Here is a 12,344-nt window from a genome sequence, read left to right on the forward strand (position 1 = left end):
CAGCTCTGTTTGTCTCTGTGAAAAGAGCCAGGCTGTGATGTAGTCACCTCTGATACACAGCAATAACTAAAAAGACCAAATGCAGGAAACCAGCTCTCCCTAGCTTTCACTCCTCTGCACCTATGGCACCATAACAGATAAGCAAAGCCTCTGGTGATTTCACTTTGTTACAGTTCTATCAAGTCAGCTTGTCACTTCTGGAAAGGTGCATCCACATCTCCAAGAGGCTTCTTCTATATTCCAGGATGTAAGTCTGCCTCCATGTGAAACTGACTGCAACACATCCTAACACACACTTCTCCACAGCCAAAACCTCAGTGCCATAGAAGCACTGAGCTCTGTGAAGTGATGAGCTTGGCCACAGCCACAGAAACAGCATGGGACGACATTAGCTGCAGGAAAACACACCCAGTGTCTCAGTGGAACATGTCCTTGTTATTCAGTCTAAATCTCAGGTGCTGATTTTTCCTGCTGTCTTCAGACAGAATCGTCTTACGTCCTGCATCCCCTGCTTAAATGTCTGCAATCACTGATCTCCTCGTGCTTCAGTTCACCATGTAACTATACACACAACAACCAATCATCTGGTGGTAAATGGTCTGGGTCTATATAGTGCCTTTCTAGTCTTGATGACAACTTAAAATGTTTTACAGACCAGTTTTGCCATCCATTCAGTCACACACACACACATTCAAACACTGCAGTGTATTTACATTGTCACTCCAGATTTGTTGAAAAAGTGATGCACTATGTGAGACAAAACTTCACACACAGACACACACAGTTGTGATGGTGTTTTGTCTGTCAGGATGATCTTGTTAAGCACACACCTGCAACAGCTCTCTTGTAATGAAGTGGATGTACATTTCTATCTCGCAGAGCAAGCCAGTCTGTTCCCTTATTGCCACAAATCCATTTCTTTGTTGTCTTCCCATGTTTTTCGGTGCGTTAGCTAGAGTGTCACTTCTCAAATCGTGTGTGCACACCCCTACAGACACAGACATAACGACAACATGCTCTCTCCCTGCTTCAGCTTGTCTCCTCTCCGTTTCCTCTCCCTCCAGGCTAAGGCCACTCAGGCCTGCAGATGGCAGATAATGACAGCACTGTCCCCACTGGCTAGTATGTGTGTTCGTGTGTATATGTGTCGAAGTGTGTGTTGTAGTTGTTGGCTCATCCTCTGCTCAGTTTAGTGCCAACTGAGGGGTGTTTGGCTCCACTTGGCCATCTCCTCGCTGGCTGACTGGGTGACTCGGTCAGTGGCTGGCCTGAACACTTCATTGACTCGCTGGTGTACTAGGTGCTAGACATTCGAGCTAACACACCAGCTTACGAACTGGATCACTGGGCGGCTGACTGGTTAAATGGCTTGGAATTCATTCACTAGCTCATTGGCTGACTGGCTGGTTGAATGTTATACTTACCAGCTGATTAGTAGTCTTGCTGGGCACTGAACAGGCTCATTGATAAGCTCACTGGTTTAGCAGCACAACAGACAACGTCAGCTGCTCAGTCGTAGGACCAGGAGTAATATAGTAACCGCTCTGTGTTTGTGTGCGTGTGGCTTTGCCTCGTTGTGATATACTGACTGCAAGAGAAATTTGTAGTAAACTTTACTAGTATTTTCAGCAGCTTTTTTCTTGCTTCATTTTTAGACTCAAGGAACATAACCCTTCAGTAAAACCCTTTCCCACTGGCCAAACTCCACTACTAATATCTCTGTTCAAGCAGTGGTCAAACATCGTTCAATCTGCAGCTAGTTTAGAGAGACTGACGACAAATATATGAAGGTGAACTGATTTATCATGTTCACTGGCCTCCATGTTGCGTTCTTGTTTACTCATCCTGTTTTCCAGTGCGTTTGAAAAGAAAAGCAGAAAAGCCAACTGCAAACTGACTTGCAATAAGAAAGGATTCAATTGCCTTTTGTTTAAGAGGTTTACCCGAGTTTGGGAAAAGGGTTTAAGACTGGTTAGTTGTGTTTTTGTGTTTCAATACCAAACTGAAGTTAAAGGAGTAATCCAAAGCCTCTTTGTACAAGAACCCTAACCCTAATAATACATGAAATAATTAATGTATTACTAATGATCTGGATTTCATAAGTCAAACTGACTGAGGTTTGTGTTTTGAGATTTATTTACATTTCAAAGTAATTCTCTTTGAATATAAATCAGTCGGTGCATAAATATGGCCTCTGTTGTGGCTCCATGGCCCCGGGCGATCAGGCAGCTCACCCGGGGACATCCCAGGTGACGGGGCAAAGGCCACCCTGGAGGGAGAAGTAAGTCAACCTGAATCTCTCATGTCATATTCATATGAAATGTATTGGTTCAGAGTTTTTGCTTATATCTGGAAAAAAAACAAAAGGGTTAAAACAGGATTGTTTGGCAGACACTTAACTCTTCCCCTTGTTTATTGTGATAGCTTCAATTTAGATGAGAAATATAACATAAACAAGTAATTGAAAGTAGGACATTTTGATTCTGGGTCTATCTTTGTGTAGTTTGTCAAAAAAATTAATGTTCATGATATTTTTCATGCATACCTGCTTTCGGGGTTATCCTTTTCTCTTTGTCTTTTGAAAAATGCTCTGAGATAGATAATACTTACACAGTTAAGGTCGGCCTGCATGAGAGAACAATCTTAAAGCTTAAATTCTGGTTAATGATCGGATCTGGCCTCGTTACAGGTATGAAACAACGGATTTCCAATTCACCTTGACTTCAGAGGATGCATGGCCTTGTCGGGGATTCGGTCGTCGTTCTCTGTCTGCTCCACTCTACTTTCTGCTCCTCATTCCCTCCATCTCTTTCCACAGGGAGGCCTTAAATGTTTGAAGCTTCTCCTTTTTTCTTTCGGCCTGCTCTCTCTCTCTGTGCCAAGGTCCCTGGATGTGGAGTTTTTAATTACACTCTCCTGGCTTTTTACATAACCAATGAAAGATTGAAGGGCACTTCCCTCTGAAAAGCACAGTTCGAATAGTTTTTTTTTCTAATGCCATCACCTTGGGAGAGGAATACTAATACACAAACTGTGACTCTTTGTGCTTTTGTGTTTATTTGCAGTTGGTGTGTGTGTGTTGATGCACTCATGACATGTATAGATATTTGTGTACGATTGTATTTTTGAATTTGGCCCCAAGACAGAGAGTCGGCCGCTTTTTTGCATGTGAATCAAGGCTATAGGGAGGAAAGGCATTATTACTTTGGGTGTGCAGTGTGGTGGGGGACGGGCCAGAGGAAGACAGTGGGAACAGGCAGCTTCATTGCATTCATTCAGTGCCTTTATTATTCTTTCCGGGTTTTTCCATCTTTCTTTACTTTGTCCTATAGCTTTTTTGTGCATTTAAAAGTTCTGCTAAGTTACAAAGGCCAAAGTCTGCAGCAGAAGGAGAAAACTCTTCTCGTTTAAATTCCTGGCTTTTTTCCATGTTTGCCCCCAGAAAACTCATATTCCCACCTAACAACTAGTTTGGCTCAAATTGGTACGCCAGAACCAATGTCTTTGTTACCATGGCTACATTGGTGTTTATAGCTGATCAGGAAGCTCTGGATATGGGGTGTGACATTTCAGACACACTTACTAAGTGGTTGCCGAATCAAAGAATTGGCCTGGCAGATGCAATTTTTGAACCTAGTTGCTCAGCTGGTTGTGTCCCTTGTACTTCTCTTCAGCAATGCATGCACAGCTAGCATAGCACGCTAGCACCAAAGACAGCTATGTTGTGTGTCGCAGGTGTAAAACTGTATCAGACTTGCACCCTCTCAAGCGTTAATGCAAGGCATACATGTGATTCCACAATGGTGGAAAGCCTCCATAGGCCACCAATAATTCTGTTTAGACAGAAAAATGCATAAAGGGTGACAGTAAAATAAATACATGCATAAACAAGTGATTGGACTACAAAAAGCACAAAGTTCATCCATTTTTTTCTGTTCATCCAACCTAAAAGTACTACACGTCCTTCAAGAACCTTGAGTGATTATTTATTCAAGCCTCGGAAAACACATTGAGGAATAAGACCCTCATTTACAATGGTGCCGAGGGTACAATGAAGAGTTAATACATTAATAAAAAAAAAATAAAAAAAATAAGAACTTAAGGTGAAGTCCATGTATTTAAATATTTTTGACTATGTTTGTGAAAGCTTTGGCCAAATTTAACAAAAGTCAAAAATAAATACCTATCTATCAGGGAGAATAGCATTGGATAATTCATATTATTACATTTAAAAATGTAGACATGTTGATGAAGCAAGATTGGTTCAGCATTATTTCATGTGTCTGCTCAGTTATAATTAGTGTCGAGGGATTGATGGTTATTTAGCCCATCAAGGTTATAAGATGCTCATCATGTTTCTTGCCTTCTTATGGATACCCACTCTAATTGCATTCATGAATATGTCATCATTTTTTACCTCCATTGCTCCCTCCTCTCCTCTTCTCATTCTTAAGTTGCAGACTGCAAAGGTCTTTTGTGTGTAATTATTTCCCCTGGCTGGAGAGTGTTGAGTTGTACATATGACCACGGGTTATAAGATATTAATATACACAACAGAATGCGACAGGGGTGTAGTAGGGATTTTCCCTTCTGTCAGCACTGCATAGGTAGTGCTCGAGCAGGGTGCCCTGATGTGTGTGAATTCATTTCCTCCAACACAGGAGGAAATCTTCAAAGGCACAGACGAGAACCTGACCGAGTGGATTTTAAAGGGATGAGTTTCTAATCTGGTTGAACTTTGCTTGCTCTGTATATTTTCTCACTGCCGCTTCACCCATTCCTTCTTTAACCCCCCTCCTACCTTGTGTTATTTTTGCTCCCAGCAGTGAATTGACGACGCGAGATGCTCTGCTTTCAAAAGTAAAATAAATGATGATTTGATATTTTAGCGAGAACAGCAGCGTAAACCAATCTGAGGACTTGCGTTTGCTTGTTTGGAGATTATATTGCTTTAAGCCTGTCATCTCTCTGCTCGCCAGAGTAAGCCCACGCCATCCGACCACCCCACCCTCCTCCACTGCACTATACTAAACGGAAGGATGTATTCCATGTGTTGCAGCATCTTTACACATTACATTAGCTTTGTGGTGTGTGTCATCATTTCAGGTCTTGTCTTCGCAAGACTGTAGGGCATTCTTCCGTTGCATCAACCCCATGTGACAGCAGCTGAAATATGCATATGCTAGTGATGGCAGGGCGGATGCTTCAAACCTATTCTCTGAATATATTAATGAGCGAGAAAATACAGCACTAAGCACTTTGTTGGCTTACTCGACTGCGTGTGAGAAATAATGGACAGGAGGAAATTATTAAATATTGAATATATTGTGTGATAACTCTACAGTAAGAAGAGGAGGGTTAATCCGTTGTGATGAGAAAGTAAAGGTCACATTCTCGTGAACGTGTCATTTAAGGGAAATTAAAGCACCATGTATGGCGACTCTACAGCAAATTGTGGGTCATAAGAGGGCTGTATTGAGTTGATCTGCCTGTATACACATAAATGATAAACAATCTTACTCTTTGATGAATTTGTTATGGATCCATGGCTGATAGATGGAGAGTGTTGACGGTGGTGATTAGATGGATGAATAGATGGCTGGAGTGTGAATGAAGTATGATGGCTCATGGCTATTACTCAAGAAGTTTAGAGTGCTTATTTTGTTTTTGGTGGAGCAAGTGACTTTCCCTCTTTCCACTGTCACTGTTGGACCTGTAATACCTTTGTGACCCTGGTGCCCTTGCGGTAGAATGATGTTAAATGATAGAGAGGAAATTAAATGTAATTGTATATGTGAAAGCCGGTGCATAATTTAACATAACTCATTCACTACACCAATTTATTCACTGATTATTCCTTCCTTGTTTCTCAAAACAAATAAAAGGTAGATTTAAAGAGTCATCCAGAGAGACCCTTGCAGTGAATTCAGCTCAATAAGCTTAGCATATCCGTCTATTCTTTAAATTAAAATCCCTGTTTACTAGCCATGCAATGACTTTTAGCTTTTGGATGTAACAGGAAGAGAAAAACTTACAACAGACAAAAGAATAAATAGTCTCGTCTCTGAGGTTTGCTTTGTACCGCAATAAATATTCACAGCAGGATGTAGCCTTGTGCGACTTTGGATTTGCTCTTTAATTGAAGGTGAGGATTGAGGGGACAGGTTTCCCCCGGGTTGAATCATGTCACCCGTCCCATCCACTCGGCTGTGAAAAAGCTGTTGTGGAAGATATGGATTAGTGTCAGAGCGTCACAGTGCAGGTATTACCTGTCTCTGGTGGCACTGCCAGCGCTGCTCCATGACTGCTAATAACCTCTATTGTCTTGTGTTGTTGGAATGTTGCTTCACAAACGTTTGGTGGACGCTAGGGACGACTGTTTTGTAGCAGTGCCAATCCTAATGCCCGGGCTTCCTTGCAGATCAGAGGTTCTGAAAGTAGATGGGTGTGTTTGGTGGAGGGATGGAGGGGTGGAGGGGTGGAGGAGGGGGGAGCAGGGAGGTTGTCAAAACATCTCCTCAATCCCTCCTCAGCTTCTTCCTCGCCTCCTCTTCTTCTACCACACCGTTGCTGCCAAAAGCCAGAAACAGATCAAAGGGGGCCAACATGAAAGGAATCCCTGAGATTCTGTTTTTCTGTGCCCTGTCTCCCCACTCTCTCCGTTACAGATATGGAAAAGCTGATTCCAAAATACCGCCTTTACCTAGGCTGCAAAGTTTACCCTGCTTCATCTGACTTTCTCTCTCTATTTTCCTTTTTCTTCTTCTCCTCCGCCTCGTCTCACCCCTTCATCATCATGTCGCTCCATCCTCTGCTCTTGCCTCTATCCAGCAGCCCTCAGGCTTCCAGGTAGATAGCAGTTGACTGGCAGCTGCTGTGACAGTCAGTGGAACTGGCTGAGAGTGGATGAGTGTCAGCCTTGCTCCAGGGGCTTAAGGCAGCAGCAATGTTGTAGCTCTCTGCTGGAGAGAGAAAGGCCCATGAAATAAGACTCAGTCTGTTCTTCTCTTCCCCTCGCTTCTTTCAACTGAAGCAGGTAGGAGCTAAATAGGTTTTTCAAATTGCCAGAGTTTATCCTGAGACTGGAAACTCACACTCTGTAACTCACATCTTTTCATGCGTGCCTTCCCTCCCTGATTTATCTTTTTCTACCTTTAGTTAGGATGTATCTTTTTGTTTTACTGCTAATTGTATTATCGTGTTATTCAGCGGCTCTTTAAAATAACTTTATTGGTCCCCTCCTGTCATGCTACTTGAAAATTTGCCATGCCGTTCCAGACTATGCATCACAAAAAAAACCTTTTCTTCCCTTTGAAAAACTTCTGAATCCAACTAGTCGCCCGCTGTACAGCAGCCACAGGGGGAATGTGTGTATAAAAAAATGGAAACGTGAAATCGTCTCAGTTCTAAGTGGCTGTGACCAATTCCCAGATGGAGGGGAAGCGTTTTTATGATGGGTTTCGCTGTGTTGCCTCTTGAGCTCTGTCCCGTCAACAGCAAGAGTTGCGTCAGTTTTCCCTCCAGCCAAGTTTGCCCACTTCTCAATCGCTCAGTCAGAGGACAGGATGGCGAAGCAAAGAACTCAGAGAGGGAAAACAAATTGAAGAGTCTACATGGAGTGCTTCTCAGAATCGAAATAGATGCATAAGTGCGTGAATCAAACCAGAATGTTTGTCATTTCAATGAATTCTTCCATCTTTGTTTGTTTATTCATGTCATAGTCCAAACAATTGTTTTCAAGCTATTCTGACACTTTTTGAAGATAGTAATTCAGTCAGCATAATAACTAGATCTAGTAAATAAACACACTTGTTTAGATTCCAGAAACTAAGAAACTTTTAAGTTTTGGTTGGTGGAAATATTCACTTCAGTGAAATGTAAATATAATTTGCATCAGTCCTAAATATTTTATGTAAAATGATGAAATACAGCAACATCAATAGCTGTAAAAAAAACATTTTCATATCTATTTTAAGTTCAACTGCACATTAATATTTTATTGAAAACTTTGATTGTGGATTAATTGAACTTGCATGTCATGTAAACCTTATGATCATCCTCATTTGTGTTTGATTTTACAAGTTAGATGACTAATGGGTAGTTTGATGTCTCAGCTCTTCACCTTACAAAAAGGTTTTATGAACAGTGGGAACTTTCTATGGCTCTTTTGGTTTAGGGGATGAACAAGCACTTTGAGGATCCCATAAATATTGAATGCAGGGTAAATGGAGGCCCATTTGATTATGAAATGGGTGTGTGGATGAGTTTAGCTGTAAACGTTAGATACCCACTGAGTGCTCTGGAGTCTGGTGAAAGGGTGCATTGCATTGCAAAGTGGACCTAATTAGAGGAATTTGGAACGTATTTGAAAATGAATCACACTTCACCGCGACATCAACAACGGTATTCACCACTTCTCTAAATGGGCAGCTTGGCAGGCAGAGGGATTGTCAGGTTTCTAATACTCCCACCAATATATTTGAATGAGAGGCTTGATTACTTTGTCACAATGATTCATTGGCTCGCACTCACACTTAGGCAGGTTAAATTTCTCTGGGTTCTACCGTTCTCTCTCGTATGTGTTCATAGCACAGATATAGCATTAAAAACAACTTGCCTGATCTTTATATCAAAGAGAACCAGTTATCTCTTCTTTCTGATTGCTTTTCAGCTACACTGAACATTTTTTTGATAAACCCCTACAACCTGAGGAACATAATTAAGATCGGAAATGAACATGATTAGAGCGAAATGGGTGAAGCACTCAGTGATATGGGTGCATCTCAGCGATGGCATTTGGATGTGAGCAAAGATATTAGGAAAATAAATGTCTGTTTTAATTGTGCAAGGCTGGCGAGAGAGATGTCCCAGTAAATTATGGCAACAGTAAACAACATAGGGACTCTCAAAAAAGGCATGAATTCAGATACAGATATACAGACACATACACACATAGGCGTTATTCCTTGCACATGAATTAAATCAAAAAGGAGAAGAGGGGCTTCTAAACTTGTTTATATGCAGATTTCCCTGTGATGGGGTGATGAAAAATAGAAAATACATGGAAAAGCACTTGTGCTATTTTTACCATCAGACAAATACAATGCCGGATACAAAAAGCTGTTTGCTCCCATTGGCAACTAATGCTTTCTTTGTTAGTTGCTCACTCCAAATCCATGGCCTTCCATTAAATAGATTTGCAGGTAGCACAAAGACCTAAAAAGGCACTCATCTCAAGTCAGTAATATACATACTATTGTTCTGTATAGCATGGTGATGATCAGGCTGCTTCTGTATGATAGCTCTGTTTGGAAGGAATAAGAGGTTAATCGTCTTGTGAGGGGTTTAGTAACAGATTGTGTTGCCAATGAAAACTGTGTGTGCGTGTGTATGTGTTTGTGTCTCAGTCCAGGAGCCTAAGAAAAAGCCTTGACTCGTATGTAGTAAATCAGGATTGGCTGATCTAATTTACTCTACCCTGGTGAAAGAGGAAACGCAGTGTAGTGTTTCTAATACACCATTATCCAGACTGCTGTCTCTCTCCCTCTCCCTCACATGAAGGGGGTGAGTTGGCTGTAGTGATGAGCAATGTGTTTGTAAGACTGATAATTATGGGATTTCTTAAGGGAGTTCTCCCTATCTTGCCTTAGAAACATGGCAACGTATCACCTTTGTGGAAATGAAGCCGCGTACGCGCTGTGGGAGCCAAACCTGGCAACCCAGAACGTCCCACACTACATCACTGCAGGCTTAAATCATGATTGAGGGACTTGGCCGATATAATGTGTGCAACATTCCCTTAATGTGAAAATACAGTATATACAGAATGAACACCCATTCATGTACTGTATGTGCATACACAATCCTAAAATTAGAAAGCTAAATATGTCCTATTTCATTCTGTCTTAATCCCCCTATAACGCTTGTTATTTCTTCTCTCTCCAGCTCGTTGCTGTGTATGAAGAACAGGATCCTCATAATGGAGGTGACGGTACCAGCGCCAGCTCTACAGGAACACAGAGTCCAGAGCCCTACAGTGACATCAGTTCGGTATCTGCCTTCCAACCCTACCAGACCAACAGTGAGATCGAGGTCACTCAGTCTGCCCTGCGATCCAGTAAGTCTAGTAATTATGTCAAAGCCAATTGTTGGCTAACAAGTGAATGTTCCATAATTCAAGACTTTCTGACCGCGTATTTGAGGTTACATCTATTTGTGCGAAAACAGATATTTATCTAGCCTAGGCTAACTATAGGAAATGGATGGAAAGCTATTACTGTAGCTCGGTAAACTCACCAGTAAATGCATATGGACAGTCAGTGGTGAATTCGGCCAAACTGCCGATCAAATTCAGACTAAAATTTTCTTGCTGGATTTGGTTCGAGTGAAGCTTTTTTCTGTGGATTATGTGATTTGATACTTTCACAATATTTATATATCACCTAGATCTGCTTTATACACATAACACAAATGGACATCTCCCTTCCTACTATCATCATTGTTGTATTATTAAATATTATAACTAACAACTCACTTATTGAGCTGTTTGAGGTCATAGTAGAGTTGATAAACTAAATTAACTGTTGGAAAAGAATCATTAAAATCACACTGCACTGTGCTTTAAAAAAAAAAATCAATTCAATTACCTGGAAATCGCAACAAAAAGATTGAATAGTGTGAGATATGAAAGACATTTAAAAGCTAACCTTTTCTAGGAAAGTCAAGCTTAACTGACTCTTATTGAGCAAAATAAATATTAAAAGATAAGAGGTGCTGCAAAATATTTGCCCAAGCCTCAGTAAAGTTGAATTATTGTTTTGAATCTCCCAGGCAGTCACAATGTTGGATTGAAGACTAAGGGATTAGAGGTTATCAAAACATGTCTCCTTAATTTATGTACATGAGTCATGGGACATTTTTTATGTGCTTTGGTTTGTGTGAAACTGGACGGTGTGACTGAAACAATATCAACAAACTTTTCCTACTTGACAACTTATTGGCCAGCATTGGTTTCAGTTGACATGCTTCAGTAATATTGTGCTTGAGTCGAGTGTCTGTCAAGGCTGTGCAGTGTGTCCAGGGGATGGCAGCATACTGACTTAGACAGACAGGTAGAAACTGAGACAATGGAAGCAATTGAGGCACAGTTGGATACCCAGTCATGCATGAAGAAGAGCACACATGCCAGAGCAAGTTGGACAGTCACACATGGCACACACAAGTTGGTGACTCAGATGTTGCTCATGTCGGCATATTAACGTCCCATGAAGGGGAACCAGTGATCTGACGCAGAGCCGTCTTTAACTGTAACAGACATCCAAGACATTTAAAGCAAGGACTTACAGATGAGCATGGACTCACCCACATGCACATGATTGCAGAGTTGAGTTCACTCTCCTGGTTTAACTCTCCTGTCAACCTAGATATGTTCGATGTTTCAAGAACGCAGGTTTGTTAGAAACAATCCGACCTGCTTTACAGTTAAAACATGGACCTGTTTTCTGAAGGAGATACAACAAGTTGGCATATTTTTATCCCCCACTCCAACCAAGCTTATCCAGATGATATATAGCTTCTAAGGCTGTTCATATGTAGTGTATTGATTTCAATTAAACATCCTTCCATTGAAAAACAACTGTATTTAAGGTTGTGTGGGAAGAGTTTTTAAAGGTCCCTGAACAAGGCAATATTCCTGTTTCCATCCCAATTCAGCATATACCCTGAAACCCATGGCTGCTTGGTTTTTGGGGAGCAAACTTTGAGGGATACATAATTAATGATGGGGGCTGGGGCTCCTCCCTCAGAAAAAAATAATCCTGCTTTTTTGCAACAGCTAACCTCGTTAAATTCTAACAACTGCAACAAAACGCAAACAGCTTGGATGAATAAAATGGCCCTACACCTTTGCTTATTTTATACCCAGGTTGTTTTGGTACCTCTTAATATTCATAACTTCAAAAGCAAATGATTTTAACCTACATCTTCTCAATTTTTTTTTAGTTTTTATTGATTTCATGCAACGTATCTTCTGACTCAACAATACCTGAATAACACTAATAACCAATGGTACTGAGATAAATGCCACCAATGGAGAATGATGAGTTGATTTTCAAATTTGTATAAGCAGTTCTAGCGTCATACTAGTGGCTGAATAACCAAGCCTGAAGCAAAGTTATTCAGACATTTTTTGAATATGTGTGCATGCAGGATACATATATTTCATCATGGAGTGGCTCTGAGTGGATTAATAGCCAAGGCATGATGGGTCAGTCTTTGGTTGGGCTGAATCAAAGGATGTTCCAAAAACTGTGCAATTTACTGTTTAATTATTTGTTTTATTAAAG

The 12,344-nt window shown here is 41.0% G+C and overlaps 1 protein-coding gene across 2 annotated transcripts in view; it reads left to right on the forward strand.

Moving 5' to 3' along the window:
* Positions 1-12,344, forward strand: part of pard3aa (par-3 family cell polarity regulator alpha, a) — a 338,263-nt gene that overhangs the window by 101,265 nt on the left and 224,654 nt on the right. For both annotated transcript variants that reach the window (XM_062379666.1, XM_062379667.1), the window contains exon 3: positions 9,946-10,117. In XM_062379666.1, the coding sequence (XP_062235650.1) occupies positions 9,946-10,117 (172 nt within the window). The remainder of the gene's footprint in view (positions 1-9,945; positions 10,118-12,344) is intronic.

Source organism: Platichthys flesus, chromosome 21 (genome assembly GCF_949316205.1).
Source record: "Platichthys flesus chromosome 21, fPlaFle2.1, whole genome shotgun sequence".
Classification (NCBI taxonomy): Eukaryota; Metazoa; Chordata; class Actinopteri; order Pleuronectiformes; family Pleuronectidae; genus Platichthys; species Platichthys flesus.